Here is a 23125-nt window from a genome sequence, read left to right on the forward strand (position 1 = left end):
AAAAACAATTCCCCTCCTCACCAACCAAAAGCTTTTCTTCCTTTCATTCATTTTTGCCTTTTCGCTTCTTTTCGTTTTCTTCTTCGCCGCCTGTACTTGTCATTTTTATTAGATCTGACTTTATCCTTTAACTTCTTATCCATGCATTCCACATGCTAGTTCCCTCCCCCCCTCTTTTTTTTCGGACAAAATACAAAATAGATTAGTCGGTTAAAATTAATTATATTTGCTATTCAAAATATATATATATATCAACTATTACTTTTAGGAACAGCTAAAAATATACTTTTTTTTGTTTCAATTTATTTGAATCTATTTTTTTTTAGTATGTGCTAAAAAGAATGAGCCCTCTTTATATTTAAAAATAATTTACTTTTATGCAATAATTTATATCTACATAAAATATGTATTTTATTTTATATTATAAGTTTAAAAATTTTCTCTGATTTTTAAAACTCCCTACCCAATCAAATAAAATTACATAAATTGAAATAAAGGATTATATTTTTTTCACCGTGGTAGTTGCCTCTCAAAAGAATTTTTTGTGTTTAACCAACTTCTCCCTCATTTCCTAGTTGCTTCCTATTTCTAATTTCTTTCTCTTTCCTATTCAATCTTCTCCTACAAGTAATTTACATATTCAACTATCTTATCTTTTCTGTATAAACAATTAAATAATGCACCTTTCCAATTGTCCAAAATATCCCTACTTTTCCATCCCTTTATAATACTGTTCTTTCTCCACTTTTTCCAATTCCCTTCCTTACCTCAGTACTAAACAACCAAACATGGCGATTCATACTTCCACTCTCTCCATCTCCATACTTGTAATGCTCATGTTCTCCGTCGTATCATCATCGGCGGCGGAGGACATGTCCATTATAAGCTACAACGAAAAACATCACACGAACGGCGAGTCAACGGTCTGGCGAACAGACGATGAAGTCATGTCTTTATATGAATCTTGGCTAGTTGAACATAAGAAAGTGTACAACGCCTTAGGAGAAAAGGACAAACGGTTTCAGATCTTTAAAGATAACCTTAGATACATCGATGAACATAACTCTGTGCCCGATAAAAGTTACAAGCTGGGTTTGACCCAGTTTGCAGATTTGACCAACGAGGAGTACAAGTCCATCTACTTGGGTACTAAGCCCGATGGTCGTAGCAGGTTGTTAAATACCCAAAGTGACCGTTATGCCCCTAAGGTCGGAGATAGTTTGCCGGATTCCGTTGACTGGAGGAAGAAAGGTGTTCTTGTTGACGTCAAAAATCAAGGGCAATGTGGTATTTTCCTTTTACCCTCTGCCTTGACTCTGCACCTGTTGTTTTTGTTTTCCTTTTTGTTCGTACTTATTTTCTGTTTAAAGTTTGTCCATGCTTTCTTTACTGATGGCTTTGATGGAAATTTGGAAACTTTAGTAGTTTGATAAGGTAAGATATTAAAATAATCACAGAGTCATGAGTTTTAATCTAAGATCAATTTTAATGGCAAGTTCAGTTGACCCTGCATTATTGTAAATTTTAGCTTAACATTAAGTATGATTAATTAGGTCAGCACGATGAAGTTGACAACTTTTGCTCCAATTTCCGCATCTAATTGTGGCAATATAAGTAATGCTTTTTTCCCTTGGACAAAACACTAGTTTCCGGAATTGAGCTATTTTATTCAATTTAAAATGAAAATTTTCTGTTTTAATGTATTAGAACTATAAAGAAACCGAAACATTAAGTAAACTTCGGATTGATCTGTGTTTTTCGGGAATTTAGTTGTTAGTGGTCTAATTTTCGGTTTAAATGCAGTTCTTAATATTGGATAGGCATTTTGGCACTTTTCTTGGCTGTCGCTTCTCTTACCTTAAAATTAAAATTATGGAGTACCTACCAAGTTCAAGATCTTATGGTTGTAAATTGAATTTGTAAAAGGGGTTCTTCTTCGTTTGCTCTGAGATCCTTCTTTTAGCTCGCTCCTTAAATATTTACTAATCAGTGGTTTGTAGCTCCAACCGAGTGTCTATCGGAAACAAACTCTTTACCCTTCTAGGGTAGGGGTAAGGCTGCGTCACTTGTGTGAACTCACTGGGTTTGTTGTTGGTCTGTAGTCCGATATACCCCCATCAAACACCCTTGGAGTTGTTTCACTATGTCTAGTTGTGTCAATTGTTTTGGCAAATTATGCAGCCTTGATTGATTGGATTATCTTCCATTTTATGCATAAGTAAATGCTGAGGAAAAAATGATATGTTTATATCACATAAAGCAACTAATAATTTTCTTCGTAATTGGTGTTGCAATTGGGAAATGAAACAGGGAGTTGTTGGGCTTTCTCAGCAGTTGCTTCAATTGAAGCAGTAAACAAGATAGTGACAGGTAATCTGATCTCGTTATCTGAACAAGAGCTGGTAGATTGTGATACGTCCGATAACCAAGGCTGTCAAGGGGGTCTAATGGACGATGCCTTTAAATTCGTCATTCAAAATGGAGGAATAGACACTGAGGAAGATTATCCTTACAAAGCCAAAGATGGAAAATGCGACCAAGCAAGGGTCAGTATGGTGTTCTCTGTCTTAAAGGGATTATAGGAAATGAACTAAATACAAGTTGTGACTATTAATATTTTGTTTGCAGAAAAATGCCAGGGTTGTCACCATCGACGGGTATGAAGATGTTCCTGATAATGATGAAAAGGCACTGAAAAAGGCCGTTGCTGGTCAACCCGTCAGCGTTGCTATCGAAGCTGGTGGCAAAGACTTCCAGCACTATAAATCGGTATTACTTCAGATTTGCCTATTGTCAGTAAAGTTGTTTTCTTTTAATCGAATTAGCTAGTGTTTACACAGGCTCAACAAATATTTCTGTATTTTCAAAGTTACAGTGAGTTCAGTATTAAAATTTTTAAATGTTGATCCTATTAAGTTTAAATGTTGGATCCGCCTATGCCCCAGGGTATCTTTACCGGAAAATGTGGTGCAGCAGTGGACCATGGTGTGGTTGCAGTAGGGTATGGTAGTGAAAATGGCATGGATTATTGGATTGTGAGGAACTCGTGGGGTGCTTCGTGGGGTGAAAAGGGCTACCTCAGGATGCAGCGAAACATTGGCAACCCCAAGGGTTTGTGTGGTATTGCTACGATTGCTTCTTACCCTGTAAAGACAGGCCAAAACCCTCCAAAACCAGCTCCATCTCCTCCACCAGTCAAGCCGCCCACTCAATGTGATGATTATAACGAATGCCCAGCTGGAACGACGTGCTGCTGTGTCTACGAGTACTATAAATACTGCTTTGCTTGGGGTTGTTGTCCCATGGAAGGAGCTACTTGCTGTAAAGACCATAACAGTTGCTGCCCACATGATTATCCTGTCTGCAATGTTAAAGCAGGCACCTGCTCAATTGTAAGTGATCTCTGCTTGTTATTGTTAGATTGTCCCGCATTGGTTGAGGGGAAGTGTTGTTGTCTCCTTATATAGTCTTCGGCAAGTCTTTTTAACAGTTAAGGTTGTTTCCTTTACTTATGGAATCATGTTTTTGTTGATACAGAGCAAGAACAACCCACTAGGAGTCAAAGCAATGCAGCACATTCTGGCCAAACCTATTGGTACCTTCGGAAATGAGGGAAAGAAGAGCCCTTCTTCTTGAAAATGTCTCTGTGGGATGAGAGAGCAAATTTGAGCCAATTGAGAATGTATAAGTTCATGCTACGGCTTGATGTCTCTCATTTGGTACACTGAATTTGCAAAACCTCATTTCCAGCTGAAAGTTAGGTGATCCAAACAAAGATGGCTGATGATGATTTCTGTATAGTGCTTCTTTAGTGCTTGAAATGCACTGAAACAAGACTGAAGAAGAGATTATTATTCTGCTATTTCTGATTTATGTAAATACTCCTTATTATTCCTTCATCAGGATGATTAATGTGCTACTTTCACCAATGCAGTTTATTATTCCATGTGGTGCTTGTACTTTCCTTTCACTAATAATACCAAAAGACTATAATTTCCACACCTTTCAAGACATGAGTTTTCTAAGTTCTAATCTTTTCTGCAAATTTGTTTAAGCACCATATAACTATGCACAATTAATTGCTCTTTTGGTCTCTCTCTATAATTGTGTGGTGTTATGGTTCATTTGTTTGTGTCTAGTTTTAATTAATTGGTTCACTCTTTCACAGTCTCACTCCTGGAGATAAACCAGCAGACAACATTTCTTTATCACTATATCTTATACTATACCTAACCTCTAATCTTCCTGTTACATATGGCATTTCAGAAATTGTTTTCTTGAGAAATTATTAAAGTGTCAGTAAAATTATTTTTTCATTGTTATGTTACATTAAAAAAAAAAAAAACAGGCAATATTAGTAGTTAATGCTTTTAGTGGCTTACCAAAGAAAGCACTTAAAATTCATTTCATTTGTCCATTTCTGCTGATGAAATTGGCAAAATAGCTATCCTACTCAAAAGTTAGTATAATCAACCAAATATGCATACACAGAACGTGGACATTACTTTCCCCAATAAACAAATACAAGAAGATTCAAAGCTAACACTTCAACCTGCTATTTTCTCATCCTAGATAGAGTCAACACTACAATATGTTGCCAGGTAAGAGCCAAGAAGTTATATTGATTGTTACATTAGTTGTGTTTTTCTTTAACATAAGTTGGGTGATGAGTCCTGTTAAAGTGAAAGAAAGCCACAAAGGTGGCAATAAGAATTTACAAGTGTTCATATTAGCAGGACAAAGCAATATGGCTGGAAATGGAGGAGTCCATAGGCAAATTGAAAGTGGGGTTGTCACCAATCTAAGTTGGGATGGTTTTGTGCCTAAAGAATGTAAACCAAATCCAAAAATTTTACGATTCAATGCAGCTGAAAAATGGGAAAAAGCTCATGAGCCACTGAATTATGGGATTGATTGTTTACGCGCTTGTGGACTCGGACCTGGAATGGCTTTTGCTAATGAGATACTTAAAAAAGATCCTGAATTTGGTGTTATAGGTCTAGTACCTTGCGCTAAAGGAGGCACACCATTACATAAATGGAGACGTGGATCTAGTCCTTATGATTCTTTGATTAGAAGAGCAAAATTTGCTGTCAAAAATGGAGGAAATATTAGGGCATTATTTTGGTATCATGGGGAGAGCGATGGTAAATCAAAGAATACATCAAGTTTGTATAAGAAAAACTTGGATAACTTCTTTCAAGACTTGCGTAGTGACTTACATGCTCCTACCCTCCCCATTTTCGAGGTACATTTAGATATCACTATAACAATCATTCTTCATAACAACATTTTACTATAACGGTTAAATTTTCTTTGGAATTAATTTTTCATGTTATGTTATAATATATGTTCACTATAACAGTACTACACTATATTTGCTAAAAAATATTGGAACAAACGAGACTGTTATACAGAGGTTTGACTGTACTCATTATGATCTTCAATATTTATAACTTATATACACTGACACTGTTCATCTTTTTTACAATATTTATGCATAACACCTATTGTATATGTTAACTGCATCATTTTCCAAGTTACCAATCCCGAATATTATGGATGAATGCCTGTAATTACTTTTTTGGTGACTGAAAATGTAAAATTCTTTTAAACTACTAGTGTCTAGTGTGTTAGGAATTGCATATCAACTTTGCTCTTTTTACCGTCAAATTTTTCACATTTTCCTAAAGGCTTTTTGTGGTTTGTTGCAGTTTATTTTATGCTCTCTCCAACAGGGAAGAATGTCACTATTATTATTATTTGGAGAGTCACATAAATTTTCTTCGATTTCTAATTTTTAGACATATTTTATTTATTTCTTACTAAAATTGTGGTTTATAATATTTTATTTGCAGTTTCTTAGACTAATTGTTACTACAATATATACAGGTTATCATACCATACCCAAAGGAACCATTCGTAGGGCCATATATAGAAGAAGTGAGAGCAGCTCAATTGGGAATTAACATCTCAAATGTGATAAAAATAGATGCAGAGGGACTAGAATTGGGTTCAGATGGCCTTCATCTCACTACCCCTGCCCAAGTTCAACTTGGTCATATGTTTGCTCATGCATTTCTCAGATTTAATAATTTTCCCTTTCTAAATAGATATGTTTTACCTTTTAATATATTCTCTTAATTTTTTCAGCATTACACGAAATTCAGAACCCTTGTGTATGTTGCTCCTTCTGAGACATGTTTCTAAAATTCATGAATTTCTTTTCATTTATCCGGTCTCTATTGTTCTTAAACAGGTCATATGAAATCATAAAAGAGGAGAGTCATTGACATGACATGGTTAAAACAAAACCGTTAGCCACTCATATTATCTACTAAAAATTGGGTTGAATAATGAATTTTTTAAAAATGGGTCAAATATGGATAAGAACCATATTATCCATTTAGAAAATGAATAGTCAATGCGTTTAACTTTTTCATTTGCAACACCTCAAATTGGGGGTTCCTCAAGTTTGGGAGACTAGGAATTCTCCCAAAAGTGATCATACTCATGAAGCATGGATAATATGGTTACCCATATTATCCGCCGGTTAACCCATTTTTTATCCGTACTAAATATGGGTCGGATCGGATAATTCATCCTTTTTTTATTACCCGTTTTCGACCTGTCCCATATCCGACTCGACCCGCCCGTTTGCGGACGTAACCAACACACAGTTATGTATGATATCTATAGTTGATAAACTGTATAAACTAAAAAATATTGACTTGCTAGAAGCTGAAACAGCAGAAGTGAAACCATACTCATTAATTAGCGAACATTTGTTGACCAATGATTCTGGATTTTCTTGTCTTTGTACCATAGGCTGCTACTACTTTACTCTCTCCAAATGTGTAGAGAGACGAATTGCGAATTTCTCGCTCTCTTCCAATACTTTATTATAGAGATTTTATTTTCGAGTCTGTTTTTTGCCTTGAGTTTATTCTTATAATGGCTTCTTAATGATTTCGAATAGTTGCTTTTACATGAGCATAAAATGTGGATAGATTTTTCAAGACTTTCCAAGAGCTGAATGATTAAACTCAAATTTTTTCTGTTCCTTTTAAAATTTCTTTATACAACTGGTGATGATAATGTCAAGGAAAAATAGACTACAAAAACTTTCAAATTGGTAGATACAACTTAATTATAACTAGAGGTGGACCTACATGGGAGTAGAAGGGTCACCGGAACCGGTTTGTTTCGGCAAAAATCGTGTATGTATATTTGTATATATATCAAGGACCTCTTAAATATTTTTTATGTACCCCTAAAACATAAAAGTTGGATTGCTCTGCTGGTTTATCATACTGCATTTACTTCCCCCCTTACAAGATTACTTGGCTTCAAGATCTAACACCAGCACTCCTCGTTCTTTTTCTTCTTTGAATTCAAGATAGTGTACTATACTCAATTTGGGGTTTTTTTTTTTTGCGTTCATGAACAATAATTTAGCACTAGTACATAGTGGTCAACTGCTATGCAAAATAGTCTAAAACTCCTTTTGAGAAACATGCTTCCAGACATCGAAAATGTAATAGAGAGACAAAAGGATTAAAGGAAATTGGAAGGGGATAAGATATTCCATTACCAAGAAGTCAATCACCATCTTTATCATAATAACTAAGTTTATAAGCATTATCATTTTCTTGACATGTATAAAAGAAGTAATTCATCAAAGTTTTCTCCAAAAACAGTAATAAAATTTTCCAAAAAACCCTTCTGCCTTCAAGGATTGCTTTGGAAAATATCAGACATCCGTCGATTCAACGGTAACGATTGAAACTTTGCTTGGACTGCTTAACAGACCTTTAATCTTGATCTTATTAACTAAGTGTTTGATATTTTTGAATATCCTTTTGGTCACTAACTCATAGTCATTAATTTTGTAAGGAGTTAGCATGCCAGATTTTGTCATTACTAGCTGACATGATAGTGGTGCCCCCACTACGCTCAAATCTTGAGTCCGTATCTGCTATAACCGTAACAAACTTCAATGCCTCTAACGGTTTCTGTTGTAGGATCAAAATAATCAGGTGTCATGTGGCTAATAATCAGGAGTTTGTTAAGACAGTTATATAGCTTCAGTAGTATCACACACCAAATCACACTATCACTTTCTCTCTCTCTATCTCTCTCTCACATCTTTCTCTCCTCTTCTTTCTCTTGGTTGCCGCCATGGATGCAAAATGTGTTTCCCATTACTTTGGTTTGGTTTTCTTTTTTCTTTATGGCATTTTCGTAGAGGTTCTCACTAAATTCGTATCTACCAGCAAGAGCTGTAAAATAGGTTTCTACGCGCTTGGTGGTATACTGTTATGCTTCGCTATCTTTTTCAATGCAATAAAGACTTACTAGACACGTAGATTTAAAAATCATATACCTGCACATTTTGGAAAGGTATGCAACTTCTTCGGACCACTTGCTGCAGCTTTTTTTGGATGGTTTCTTAATCGATGCCAGACATTGGTTATTTGCGTTAAACATCAGTGACATCATTGGGAATCTGATATTTGTTCTTATAAGTCTTCAATCGAACTTAGATTTTGGTGCTTTGAGCATGGTGTGGGGGTTGTTCATAGAGTTAGCTTTACGGGACTATCATGGATGGCAACCATGGTTAGCATCCATTTTTAGCTTAGTGGTATGGGTAGTGAAGTGCGAATATGAGGCTTGGTTTTTTGGTCGACGAGGGACCCCGACGATACGCCGCCATTGGAGGAGATTTCTATGAGTATTGACTTAAGATATCAACTTGCGGAAAAGGAGAGACAACTACGGGCTATTCAAACAAGTTTAGAGGATGCTCAGGTAGAAATTGGCAATCTAAAATTAGTGCAAGTAGAGAGGGACGAGGAGATCATGAGTCTATAGGCTCAACTGGAGGCTTCAGTAAATCAACGTGAGAATGAGAAGATGGAAGCTGAAAGAAGGTTAGAGGCTGAGAGGGTGGAAGCTGAAATAAAGTTAGAGGCTGATGGGTGGAAGTTGAAACAAGGTTAGTGGGCTGAGAGGGTGGAAGCTGAAACAAGGTTAGTGGATGCTCAAAAACAGATTAGCAATCATCAATTAATGGGAGAAGAAAAGGACAAGGAAATCACGAGTCTAAAGGCTCAACTAGAGGCTTTAGAAAATTAACATGAGAATGAAAGCATGGAAATCGAAAAAAGGTTAGAGGCTAAGTGGGTGGAAGCTGAAACAAGGTTAGAGTTTAAGAGGGTGGAAGCTGAAAGAAGATTAGTGTCTGAGAGGGCGGAAGCTGAAAGAAGATTAGTGTCTGAGAGGGTACAAAATATCAAGAGAACAATATCACAAAGAGGCAAAAACAAGTGACACACTAACACTTGTCCCGAAAAGTTCTCCTCCTTAACAAGACTCTCAAACCCCTTATGGCTAGATTGTAGAAGCTCATCTCCGTTTGTGGATGTACGTCAATTGACCGAACCACGTTAAATATTTGTATCTCTTTTGGTATATTTCTCTTTTGTTATCTGATTTATCATCGTTGAAAGTATGCTTTACTAGCTTCCGCATGATACCTTATTATTTAGATCCTAACAAGTGGTATCAAAGCCTTGGTTATTTATCCTAATTATCACGGAATGGAGGCGAATATGAGCAAGATGGTATGTTTAAATGTGAGCAATTATAATATTTGGAGAAGCGAGATGAAAGATTTGTTGTTCGTGAAGAATATGCACCTACCCATTTTTGTAACTCATAAACCTGAAAATATATCTTATGAAGATTGAAATTTCGAGCACCAACAATTATATGGATATATATGGCAATGGGTTGAAGACAATGTTTGCAACTTTACTGTGTACGAGACACATGCGATATCGTTGTGGGAAAATCTAGAGACTCTTTATGCTTCAAAAACTGAGAACAACAAGTTGTTCCTACTAAAATTATTGATGGCCTTTAAATACAAGGAAGACAGTTCTATCCTTGATCATATAAATTATTTTCAGGGTGTCCTTCATCAGGTGTCTGGAATGGGAGTTAATTTTGATGATGAGGTACAAGGACATTGGTTTCTTAATACTCTACCAGATTATTGGGAAACTCTTCGTATTTCATTGGCAAATTCAGTTCCTGGTGATAAGGTGACCATTAAATATATCAAAAGTGGTGTATTGAACGAGGAAGTAAGGAGAAAATCTCAGGGTTCATCCTCACAAGTAGATATCTTGGTTATAGAAAAATGGGGGAAAGATAGAACAAGAGGTTTGAGGAATAGAGGTACAAGCAGAAGTAAGTCAAGGTCCAAATACCATAATATTGCATGCAACCATTCTAGCAAGAAAAGGCATACTAAAAGGTTCTTCCACAAGTTGAAACAAGGCATTAGATAAGGAAATAAAGTTTAAAATAACGAGAACAATATTGCTGCTATTGTTCGAGATGACCTTTTTGCTTATGATAAAAATGTCATCAATTTGGTATCCCATGTGACGAGCTAGATAGCAGATTCTGGATCTACCTCACATGTCACGCCAAGAAAAGATTTTTTCTCAAAAATCCAAATTTGAAAAGTTTGTTCAAGACATACGTACTGAATTGAATTCTTTTCTGCTTCTTATTGTTGTTGTTATTAACTATATGTATAAATGCTTAATTGCTTTAGCTCTTTTATTTCTTAATTTACACATAGGTTTAATATTGTTGTTGTGTTCTATTTCAAGTTATTTTTGCATAAGATAATAATCCTTAATCAAAATGGATTTAAGTTATATATACTAATAGTGTAAAATTATTTAAGTTACTAATGCAATTTAACGTGATATAACATGTTCTCACTCTATTTTCCCAACTACCATATATACAAAGTGTTACCTACCATAAGTCTGCCTCTGCTTAAAACCGTAACAAGTTTCAACGCCTCTAACGATTTCTGTTGTTAGGATCGAAATAATCAGGTATCATGCGGAAACTAGTAAAGGTAAATAATCAGGCATTTGTTAATATGGTTATATAACTTCAATAGTATCACACACCAAATCACACTATCTCTCTCTCTCTCTCTTTCTCTATCTTTTTCTTCTTCTTCTTCTTCTTCTTCTTCTTCTTCTTCTTCTTCTTCTTCTTCTTCTTCTTCTTCTCTCTCCATCATATCTTTCTCTCCTCTTCTTTCTCTTGGATGCCGCCATGGATGCAAAATGTGTTTTCTGTTATTTTGATATGGTTTTCCCTTGTCTTTCTGGCATTTTCGTAGAGGTTCTCACTAAATTCGTATCCATCATCAAGCGCTGCAAAGTCAGTTTCTATGCGCTTAGTGGTATATTGTTACGTTTCTCTATCTTTTTCAATGCGATAAAGACTTACTGGACACGTAGATTTAATGATCATATACATGTACATGTTGGAAAGATATGCAACTTCTTCGGACCACTCGCTGCAGCTTTGTTTGGATGGTTTCTTAATCGATGCCAAACCAAGAGTTATTGGTTATTTGTGTCAAGTATCAGGCCATCATCGGAACTCTATTAGTTCTTATAAGTCTTCCATCGAACACAGATTTTAGTGCTTTGAGTATGGTGTGTGGGTTGTTCCTAGGATTAGCTCTACGGGACTATCATGGATGGCAACCATGGTTTGCATCCATTTTTAGCTTAGTGGTATAGGCAGTGAAATACAGATATAAGGCTTGGTTGTTTAGTCGATGAGGGACCCCGACGATATGCTGCCATTGGAGGAGGTTTCTATGAGTATTGACTTAAGAGATCAACTTGTAAAAAAAGAGAGACAACTAGGGGCTATTCAACCAAGTTTAGAGGATGCTCAAGTAGAAATTGGAAATCAACAATTAGTGCGAGCAAAGAAGAACGAGGAGATCACAAGTCTACAAGCTCAACTAGAGGCTTCAGTAAATCAATGCGAGAATGGGGGGATGGAAGCTGAAAGAAGGTTAGAGGCTGAGAGGGTGAAAGTTGAAACAAGGTTAGAGGCTAAGTAAGTGGAAGCTGAAACAGGGTTAGTGGATAGGAGGGTGGAAGCTGAAAGAAGGTTAGTGGCTGAAAGGGTGGAGGCTGAAACAAGGTTAGTGGGCTAAGAGGGTAGAAGCTGAAAGAAATCATCAATTAATAGGAGAGGATAAGGACAAGGAGATCACGAGTCTAAAGGCTCAACTGGAGGTTTCAGAAAATCAGCGTGAGAATGAGAGGGTGGAAGTTGAAACAAGGTTAGAGGTTGAGTGGGTGGAAGCTGATCCAAGTCCAATCCGCACTCAATAGTGAGTGGAAACAGTCAAGGGAAGAATACTACCCAACAAGAGTCGGGGTTGATTTCCACGAGGAGTTTAATATGGGTGTTAGTGGTATACACTTGACGAAAGCAAATGGAACAACTAGATTGCACTTACAAACAAAGGGTTTTGATCTTTATCCTAATTTTACTCTAACAATTATAAGCTAAGAGTAGAAACTACAAAGCGAATGATTGTTTTTGGTATTTTTTCAAATAGTTAAAAAGCCTAGGGACGTAACCTTAATCTAGGTGTTCGCCTAATGAGTTAAATACGTTAAAACGTATTTTGTTGATTGTGGTGTATTATATCTCTCAACTCTACGTTATCCACTCAATATCTCTCGGTCATAGAGTGATTTTGCCCAATTTGGTTTTCTCAAGCCCAACTGGGTATCGAGCTAAATAGTTGATATGAGCTCAAATCGGGTTTTCCTATATCTAGTTTGAACCCTTTAATTAGGCTAATCAAACCTTCAATTAGCCAATTCTTTGTTAGCCAAATTATCCTAGACTAGGTCCCTCTTTCTCAAGTAAAGACTAAGTCAAGAAGGCATGAATCAATATTTTCAACCATTAATTCTAAAATTAAAGTATAAACTAGGCTAAATAATCAACACCCAATCTTAAACAAACATTAAATTAAATACCCATAAGGTTTACACACTAGGGTTGGGTTACAACCCTAATAAGAATCTAACTACTTGATAACTAGGGATTATGATGCATTTTACACTCCTTCTTGCTTAAGTTTTGATTAGAAATATGTACAAATTAGTCCCAAAGGCTCACAAGTTGTACTTGATTGCAGGTTTGATCAGCAAGGTGTCAAAAAACCAGCTCAAAAAGGAGTGAAACTTGCACAAGCACCAAGACCAAGACCAAGCTCAGTCAAACAGAACCAATGCAGCCGCACACCATTTTGTGCGGTCCGCAAAGATGAAGATCAGAGTATGCTTCTCAGTCAGCTAGGCAATGCTGCCGCAAAGGACTTTGTGCGGTCCGCATTAATTCTATTGTTGCCGCACTTGATTTCATGCGGTTCATAAAGCCAAAGTTCAGAGAGATGGAATTTTGGGGAACCTGGTCAATGCGGTCCGCGGTCCATTTTGTGCGGACCGCAATAGAAGCCACCGCGGCCGTGGTGCATTTTGTGCGTCCACGATGGCCAACTTCAGAGAACAGATTAGTCAAGCCAAGAGCCTTAGTGATGCTGCACTCGATTTTGTGCGGTCCTCACTAGCCCCGCATGGGTATTTTTATCCAGAATTTTTAGCCTAGTATAAATAGTTTTTTTCCCATTTTTAGGTCATCAGATAGTTTTGGACGTAGAGTTGCGCTCGTGAACTCATTTCTTTTACCATTTTGAGTAATTTTAGCTTAGTTTCAACATTGAATCTTCAAGTTTTATTTAGTAATTAATTATTATGGGGTGTGTTGGCATATTTGGTCGGGGTCCCATGAGGCTCGGATATGTTTTGGAAGAGTTTTTGGAAGATTTTGTCGTTGTGAGCATAAGCATGTAATGATCCAAAGGTCCATTTTTAGTTCTAGAGATCGAAATTTGATTTCGAGACTTCCAAAATTTTGATAATGGATTATAGGACTGATTTGGAAAGTTTGGTCTAATTTCATCAAGCCGCGATTGAGTTTTTGACACGAAACATGAGTTAATTGTTTAACGAGCGAAATGGGTATTGAACTGAGCAAATGAGCTCCTAATTGAGTTTCGACTGAAAGGCTATGTTCGTATTATTATTTGTGACTCATAGGAATAAGAATCATCAAATTCCGAGTTTGTATGATGGAGTTAGAGCATTTTTAGTGAAAAGAAAAGCTGTTGCAATTTTCTGGACAGTTTCTGCATTTTTCGCACGTGTGAACAGTAACCGCACCTGCGGGAACAGTATCCGTGTACAGTACCATGTACAGTAAACATGCACAATATCCGTGTACAGTACCCCATGTGCAATACATATGAACAGTACCCAGTGAATAGTGTAGTGAACAGTACTACGCGAACAGTACCCCAAACGCGTGAACAGTGCCCCCGACATTTTCTGGGCAGATTCTTAAGTTCTGAAAATGGGACATTTTCCATTTTTATCAAATTGGAGCTCGGGGAGAGGCGATTTTCGGGAGATTTTCAGAGAAAACAACGGGGTAAGTGTTCTTAACTTAATTTTGATTAGATTATCCGAATCTATTACTAGTTTTGGCATTTAATTGGTGATTTTAGTTGGGAAAATCTTGAAAACCCCCTTGGTTTAATTTGAAGATTTGAGGGTCGAGTTGATGTCAGATTTTAGTAAAATTGGTATGGTTGGACTCGTGGTTGGATGAGGTTTCATATTGCGTAATTTTTGTCGGGTTCCGAGACGTGGGTCCCACGGGCAAATTTTGAGTACAATTTCGGATTTTTAATGGAAAATGTAGAATTTCGTATGGAATTAGTTCCTATAATTTTTTATTAACTGAATCGAATTATTGTGGCTAGATTCGAGGCATTCGGAGGTCGATTTGAGAGACAAAGGCATCGCGAGCTAGAGGATTAACCGGTTCGAGGTAAGTAATGATTGTAAATACTGTCCTGAGGGTTTGAAACCCCGGATTATACGTCGTTGTGTTACTTTGAGGTGACTTGCACGCTGGATGACGAGCGTGGGGTAGAGCACCGCTGGGGATGGTGATATAGTCCATCCCGAACGAATATTTTAATGCGTATTTGATAGATAATTGTTTGACATTATTATATTTTTGGGTTGTATGACATGTTTGGGGCCTTGTGCCGACTTGTTGAGACCCTTATGGGCATTTTTACTATCTTTCCTCACTCTATTTATTTGAAAGCATATTCTCAGTCATGTTTTACCTGTTTACTGCTCAAATCTGGCTTTATCACTATATTCTTAAAATGTGGAAATTGTTTCGAGTTGAGTTCCCTGTTTTACTGAGATAGACCGAGGGTCTGATTGTGAGATTGATGACTGAGATAGACTGAGAGTCTGATGGTGAGGTTAATGACTAAGAGAGGCCGAGGGCCTAGTTGTGAGGATTATATATCTATGGATCGGGCTGCACGCCACAACAATGTATATATATATATATATGTATATGGATCGGGCTGCACACCGCAGCGATACTTATATGGATCGGGCTACGCGCCGCAGTAATATAGCGCTTGGGCTGTAGGAGCCCCTCCAGAGTCTGCACACCCCCAGTGAGCGCAGTTGACTATTTATATGGATCGGGTTGTGCACCACAGTGATGCATGGATCAGGCTGCACGCCGCAGTGGTTACTTTGATTTCAGTTATTGTGAGAGATATACGGATCGGGCTGCACGCCGCAACGGTTACTATATGGTACCAATTGAGCGTGAATGCTGAGTGTGAGTACTTATTGTTAAGAGTTGAGTTACGAGTGACAGAGAGGCTAGCCCGAGGGGCGATAGATATATACATGCATATGAGTGATGTTTTTGCCTGAGAGGCCTGTTTATGGACTTATTGATTTCACTCCTCTTTAAAGTGAATTTCTATCGAATATGTTGATTTATCGACTGTTTTCACTCATCTTTATATTGAGCCTCTGTCGGAAAGTTGAACAAATGTTTTAAAACAACTTTTATTTAAATTGGGGTCTATGAGATGTTCAGAAATTAATCACTAATATAGCATTGGTTATTTCCATTGAGATTTTTAAGTTATGAAGTGTTTATGATTACTGTTTTGCCCGAGGGGCTGTTTTACAAACTATGTTTTGCCCGAGGGGCCGATTATGGCTTTAATCTCTATTATTATCTTAAATGGTATTGAACCCCTACCGAAATTGCTGAAAAGTATTTCAAAATGATTTTTACTAAAAGCTGGATTTTAAAAGTGTAGATTGACTCGTATTATGATTTGAAGGCCTGTTGTGGTTATTGAGCCTAACGTGAATGTGGATTCGTTGTTTCCTACTGCTCAGCCTTTATTTACTCTTATTACTTACTGGGTGGAGTACTCACATTACTCCCTGCACCTCGTGTGCAGATTCAGGTATATCGGAACCCGGTAGCGGGTGTTGATAGCTCAGCCGCGGAGTCATCAGAGTTAGCAAGGTAGCTGCATGACGTTCACAGCACCACTTCCTTCCCCTCATTGTTGTTACTGTATTTAGTACATTTTTAGACTTTTGTTGTATTCAGGCCTTGATAGTTGCTCATGACTAGTGACACCCTGATGTCGGGCTGGTATTTTATTCTGCACTGTTATTCCAGGATTTTATTATGAAACATTGTTTAATTTAAAGACTTAAAAATGACTCTTAATGCTTAAAGGGTTAAGGTGAGTGTTGTGTTGGTTGGCCTTGTCTTCGCGAGAGGCGCCATCACGACTAGGCCGGTTTGGGGTCGTGACAGTCTGCAACATTTTTTTCTGCAACTGTGAACTTCATTGTTTTGCTGGATACTAACAAAGTCTGAATGAATGTTGTTTGCAGACAATGGTGAGATCAAGAGGAAAAGGTGGTAAACAAGCAGGAAGAGGAGAGTCCTCCTGAGGTGGGAAACAAGCAATGATAAGATTAAACCCACAAGCCCGACAAAACATTAAAAACACAAGAAAAATCATTAAAGTTGTAGACAGAGCAATTGATCAGTCGGGGAGTAAGTATGAGCCCTCCTAGGAAGCATCTTCAGACGTCGTGCCAGAGTATGTTCCTGACTGGCCGGAGAGGAACCGATTGAGATATACACCTCCAGCATCCCCCACTGCCCAAGCCTCAGTTCATATATCTTCTGAGTCGTCTAAAGGCTCAAGTGAAGGCAGTGGGGATGAGTAGTCCACCTCTCCTACAACTTCATTATCCAGAGAGGGTGCAGTAGTAGAAGAAGGGGAAGAAGCAGAAGAGGGTGGGCCTCAAGTTGGTGGGGTTGAGTGGACTAGGAACCCGGAGGCATGGGAGGACCAGTTTGTTAGTGAGATTGCCTACAACAAATTCAGAGAGTGGTGGCCAAAAAAGAGGTTAATACTTGAGAGAAAAATTATTACCCGGAATCTTTTGCCTCACAATCCCAATGTGATGAGGCAATTCAGAGAAAGAGCTGGATGAGACTACTTCGTTAGGTAGGTGGATGACGCTAATGAGCACTTGGTGAAAGAATTCTACACCAACGTGGCCCATATCAAAAAGGGTACCACGGTCACCAAAGTGCGGAATATGAAGGTGAAGTTGGATGGTAAGAACATCAATGACTATTTGGGCTTCACGAAGGGAATGAGTCCCTGTACTTGGATAAAATGAAGTTGGGTGAAGTAGCTCGTACGTGGTTGGCAGAGTATTTGGCAATCCCAAGTACCACCCCCGAGTGGTTGACTGTAGGGGTAAAGATATTGAGGAGGACATTGAACTTCGAGGCGAAGGTCTAGGAGACATTTGTGTGCAGCAAGCTAGATCCTACCACCCATGACAACTCATTCCCAATTCACCGGGTGATCTTAGTAGCATCCATCATGGCGGGGTACCCGATCAATGTCGGGAATGTGATATCCCGGGTCATTACACAGGTAGTGAATGAGGGTGACAGGTCTTACCCATTCCCCAACTTCCTAACTATGCACCTGAAGGATCAAAATGTGGAGAAGCGCAGATTTGACATGAAAGTGAAGGCAAAGGCACCTTTCTCATAGTATAGCCTATAGGGTGATGACAATCCTAAGGGCAAGCACTTCAAGGGAAAATCTACTACTTTACCTGGCCAGTCTGAAGAGCCAGTAGTGGTAGTGGTTACTCCATAGCCTCCCTATACTTCAGTAGACATGGCCCTAGGCCAATCCACTTCAGCAGAGCCAGAGAAACCCTCCACCACTGCCTATCCATTGACTGCCCACCATTTGAGTCAGGCCCTCACCAGCATCAACAACTTGATGCATACAGCTACTTCTAAGCTGTATGTGTGAGCACATGATTTTTGCCCTATGAGAACTACTCCTAGAAATTCAAAATAAAACATTTTCCTTTGTGTGCAATTTTGAGAATTTTTCGTGACGTTTTTGGTTAATTGTTTGTATTTGGCTTGGCATGTTTATTTTGTTTTGATTAATGAAAAAAAATATATACAAAAAAAATAGGTTGCATTTGCATTTAGGATTTAATAATTTTAAGTTAATTAGTAAATTACTTATTTTATAAAAATGAAGGAAAAATAAAATAATGCACTTTGCGTTTTAGTGTTTAATTGTGTAATTTGGTATTTAAGTATTTGTGATAATTATCATTTAGAGATAATTAGTATTTTTTAAGTTAATTTGGTTTGTATAATTTTAGGTTTTAAATTCTGAAAATAATCTAGGAAAAGGAAATAAAAGAAGAGAAAAAGGTTGGGCTGTATTTTAATTCCAATTCCAGGCCCAAATCAAATACACCCAATACCCGCCCCAAATCAGCCCAAAACCCGTTCCCCACCCGGTCCGCCCCTACTAGAACCAAACGACGTCGTTTGGACATACTTTGATTAGGGCCGTCGATTTAATTTGATCCAACGGACCACAACCTTTTTCATTACCCGACCCATTTGTCCCCGGATCGACCTAATCCCCAACGAAACCAAACGACATTGTTTCCTATAAGGGAATTGATCCAAGCCATTGATATCACTTGATCGAACGGCTTGGATCCAATCCCCACTTATGTATATAAGGGATCCATACAGACCCCCCCCCCAAGACAAACCCCCCTTCACCTCTTCGTCTCTAAAAGACCAAAACGAACCCTCCGCCCCTTACCACCGTGCTCCGCCCACCGGAAATCGCCTCACGGCGGTTCCGGTGGTCCAATGACCCCCAATTTCACACCATAGCTTCCCCTCAACCTCCTCACCCTAACCCCTCAAACCACTACCTTCTAATCATCCCAGATCTTCTCGGATCTTTAATCAAAGAATCAACCAAAAACCTCACCTTCTCCGATAAGTACCAAACTCACACCAGTTGTCCACCTGACCTCCCTCACCCTAAATCCCATATCCGTTTCCCTCGAATCCCTTCGAAACTGGTCGAATTTCAAATCAGAGGTGAAGCCTGAGTTTGACGAAACCCTAAAAACCGACGACGAAGCAATGATTAAGGCCAAAATGGACCTCGGCCATGCGTTTTCATTTGAGAACACATAATCGAGACTCATTTCGGTCCAAATCAAAAGGACGAGGAGCAGTTTTCGTAACAAACTCGCCCGGTGTCTAGGTATTCTTAATTCCCTATTTCTTTAATTTTTTCATCTTTAGTTTCGTTAAATTTCCGGTCCTCTCCTCCCCCTGCTTCATTTCTATTTTTCTGTGATGAACTATGCCTGTTGATATGTTCAAACTTAGAGATTAGTCCATCACAATGAGTTGAATTGTTTAGTCACGTTGAACTGAATTGATTGATCATTTGAATATCTAGAATTTGTCAATCTCTTTGAGTTCGTCTGGATGGTTATTCTTTTGGTTTCAATTGCAGTCAAAATATGTTTTTCTTCTCATTGGCTTCAGTTCTCTTATCTCAGTAATTGATTGGTTTTGATGTTTGAATGTTGCTAAAACAAGATAGTTAATTGTGTTCTTTGGTTTGCTTTTGTGAGCTTTAAACTGATGAACCATTAGATTAAGGAAATTGTGAACTGATTAAACTAATGAAATAGTTTAATCAGTAATGGGGGGTTGATGACTATTTAAAACACTCTTAAGTTCAGAAAACATAAATCATGGGCACCATTTCACAAGGTTTAAGGGAATTGAATAGAAAAATAGGCTTCCCATACCCGCGTGGAATTAATAAAGAAAAAGAAGTTTAGTGGGGAACAAAACATACTCTAGTGGAGTTCTAAAGAATATCATGGGCAGAATTAGTTTCTTAATTCGGCCTGAGTGCTCTTACGAGCTGGTAGGGTCAGTGTTTAGGTATAAATAGAAGGACTTAGGACAGAGTTAGGGGGAATTTTGGGAGAGAAGGAAGATCAGTCTTTGATCAGTTCAGAGAGTTTCAGAGTTTTGAGAGTTCTTTTAAAAAACAGTCTTAGATAGCATTTTAAAAGGAAGGCATTCAGTTTTTTTTAGAGTTCTGGAGAGTTTAAGAACAGAAAACCAAAAATATATTGTTTCATTGCATTCATAGGTGTAATTCGAATTTTGGACAGTAATTCTCATTGCTGAAGTGGTTCAGTAGTCTACTGATTAAGTTTTGGTTTAATTCAAACTCTATTGAGCATGTTCGTTTTGGTATTTGTTGTTGCTATTGGTTTTACAACTTGTTCTGGGCCGTGGTCGAGTTGATTCTGGGTAAAAAAAAAAATTGGTCTCAAACTGTGATGGTTGCTGTTTGAATTCCTGGTTGCTGATGTCTGCTCTTCTGTTGCTAACTTTTCCTTCTACTCGATTATATTTCCAGGTACCTTGTTGTCTCTAATGCTTTGAAGTTTCATTCGATGTATCTGAACGATTATGAAATCATATGGTGAGGCATTGCTATCATATGAATTTGCTTATGTATTTCACTGTTAGTATAGCTTGTAGTTATAGATTTCAAATACACATTAGTATCGATTAGAATTTCTGAAACTTGTCTTGTAATTAAACTAGAGAGACTTTGGATTATTGTTTATATCTGTATTGGACTGTATGGAGTTACTCAGATTTGTTATAGTTAATTTAGATAATTGTGACGTTAATGTGAAGGTGAATCTGGATCGTAATAGCCGATTACTATAGCTTCCATATTTAGGGTGCTGGGATCACAAACGGGTATAAAATTAGACATGACTAATTGTACGAATAACATGGTATAGTAGCTAATCACCTCAACAAGTTAAGCTTTTCCATGATTGTCCGTGTTAAATCCTAGCATGAACAACAACTTTAAATCTGATAGATACATGAACTCGAGTTGATAATTTTGGTTAGCATAAGGGCTGGGGTAAAGAATCGGAATAATTGTTCGTTTCGTTGAGTTAGTTCATTAAACTTGATGGTTTAAAACTTTCAGTGAACACTTGTGCACATTGAATTGAAGCATTGTTCAATTTAACGGCTGGGGCTCGACAGCCCCTTTGCATAAAGTGTAAGCTTCAGGGCCGAAATAAATGGCCCAGGCCTGGGTCTGACATGCATATCCGTTTGGGGCCTGGACCCATGTCTGCGATTGGTCCAGTTTGTGATGGGCCTGGATTATGATTCCCTCACATAGACTATTTGGAGTTTGCAGGTCTAGATGTAGTATTTCTTAAAAGATAATAATTAGTTAGGTTTTATTTTTATTATTAGAGACAAGTTAAGAAGAAAATTATAGCTTGCTTTAGGATACCCTTTTAAAACAAATGAGATGAGCCTCGCCAAATAAAATGTCTAACTTGCGAGGCCTTCTTTCAAGGTTCGTATTAAAATACTTAGATTTTGAGACGGGCCGTTTAGCGAATTTCACGGCCTTCCCCAAAATAATAACGCGTTAGTCTCTTTAGGCGCGTATTTTAATAACATTACCTTCCTAAACTCGGATGCGCATTTATGTGACCCAAATCCGAATCTCAACGATGTTAAAATATGTCAAAAACCACGGGTGCATTTATGTGACGTGGTTCAAGACTTGTTTTAATGACGTTGCAATTTTCCTTTAAAATAAATAAAAAGCGGTTGAAGTTAAAATTTGCACATAGGTTCAACATGTATTAAAATCAGATAAATAAGCCGAATATGACAGTTGAGCGACCGTGCTAGAACCACGGAACTCGGGAATGCCTAACACCTTCTCCCAGGTTAACAGAATTCCTTATCCGGATTTCTGGTTCGCGGACTGTAATACAGAGTCAATCTTTTCCTCAATTCGGGATTCAACCGGTGACTTGGGACACCATAAATCTCCCAAGTGGCGACTCTGAATTAAATAATAAATCCCGTTTCGATTGTCCTTTAATTGGAAAAACTCCCCTTATACACCCTTCTAGGGGGTGCAGAAAAAAAGGAGGTGTGACAGCTCTGGCGACTCTGCTGGGGATCGAACCCAGAATCTCTGGTTCAGGGTTCAAGAATTCGAGCTTAGAATAATTGTTATATTTGGCTTTATTTATTGTCTGGTTTTATTTACATGGTTGGGCCTAATGTGCTAAATGCTGCTTTTACCGCTTTGATATTTGGTTGGACTGTATATAAATTGTTACGAAACCCTCCTCTCTCTGAGTCTTCTAAATCATCTGGGAAGTGTGCACTTCGTGTGACTTCTTTTCTGTTAGAGTCATATCCCAAATTTAGAACGAGGTTCGGACAAGTTGCAAAGCCGGTGAAGCTTCTGTATTCCCGGTACGCTGCCCCCCCTCGGCTCGAGCTGTCCGCTCGGGTAAGCCAGGTCTAGAACAATAAACCCAGGTTTTGAACCTAGTAATAACTCAACTTCATGCCGGATCCCTAGTAGGAACGCTTATTGCCATCATGTGTATTTGACTTAGGGGACTCAACACAGGGGTTGGGTCAGTCTAGGACAAGCAACCTGAAATGAAAAAGACCATCCTGATGCATCCAACTTGTTTTCTGTGCATTTATTTGTTCGAACTTGCATGCTAACCGGCTTCTGAATCTCGGGAATATCAGAAATTTGAAAAAAAAAGAGAGAGAGAGGAAATAGCAGTGTAGAGAGTTAATTACCTATTTTTAGAATAAAACCAATGGCCAAATACTGTCGAAACTCTGCCGGAATTTTGAGAAAATAAAAAGAAAATATTTTATGCTTTTAAAATTGTTTGTTTTACTCAAAAGCAAAAATGCGTGAAAAAGAGCCATTTACTTTAGTTTGTTTTGTTTTCAAAAACGGAGAAGAAAAATAGTTTGTTTGTTTGTTTGTTATAAAAGGAGCAAAGGAAAAAGAATCTTG

General features: G+C 37.9%; 2 protein-coding genes across 2 annotated transcripts; both read left to right on the forward strand.

Annotated features, from left to right (window-relative positions):
• Positions 1-573: 573 nt before the first annotated feature.
• On the forward strand, positions 574-4022 carry LOC107803625 (low-temperature-induced cysteine proteinase). Its single transcript, XM_016627388.2, has 5 exons — positions 574-1287; positions 2311-2546; positions 2629-2769; positions 2946-3392; positions 3538-4022. Exons 1-5 carry the CDS (start codon positions 789-791, stop codon positions 3634-3636), a joined length of 1422 nt encoding a protein of 473 aa, XP_016482874.1. The 5' UTR covers positions 574-788; the 3' UTR covers positions 3637-4022.
• A 413-nt stretch (positions 4023-4435) lies between these two features.
• On the forward strand, positions 4436-6182 carry LOC107803624 (putative carbohydrate esterase At4g34215). Its single transcript, XM_075232459.1, has 2 exons — positions 4436-5248; positions 5893-6182. The coding sequence occupies exons 1-2, from the start codon at positions 4592-4594 to the stop codon at positions 6142-6144; spliced, it is 909 nt and encodes a 302-aa protein (XP_075088560.1). The 5' UTR covers positions 4436-4591; the 3' UTR covers positions 6145-6182.
• Positions 6183-23125: the final 16943 nt, after the last annotated feature.

The sequence above is a fragment of the Nicotiana tabacum genome, chromosome 16 (genome assembly GCF_000715075.1).
Source record: "Nicotiana tabacum cultivar K326 chromosome 16, ASM71507v2, whole genome shotgun sequence".
Taxonomy (NCBI): domain Eukaryota; kingdom Viridiplantae; phylum Streptophyta; class Magnoliopsida; order Solanales; family Solanaceae; genus Nicotiana; species Nicotiana tabacum.

Excerpts from the sequence above, each read along its gene's own strand:
- LOC107803624 (XM_075232459.1), top strand. The coding sequence starts at position 4,592 with ATGTTGCCAGGTAAGAGCCAAGAAGTTATATTGATTGTTACATTAGTT. Across the intron at positions 5,249-5,892 it reads CTACCCTCCCCATTTTCGAG|GTTATCATACCATACCCAAA; the intron begins GTACATTTAGAT and ends CAATATATACAG.
- LOC107803625 (XM_016627388.2), top strand. The coding sequence starts at position 789 with ATGGCGATTCATACTTCCACTCTCTCCATCTCCATACTTGTAATGCTC. Across the intron at positions 2,547-2,628 it reads GAAAATGCGACCAAGCAAGG|AAAAATGCCAGGGTTGTCAC; the intron begins GTCAGTATGGTG and ends TTTTGTTTGCAG. Across the intron at positions 3,393-3,537 it reads AAGCAGGCACCTGCTCAATT|AGCAAGAACAACCCACTAGG; the intron begins GTAAGTGATCTC and ends TTGTTGATACAG.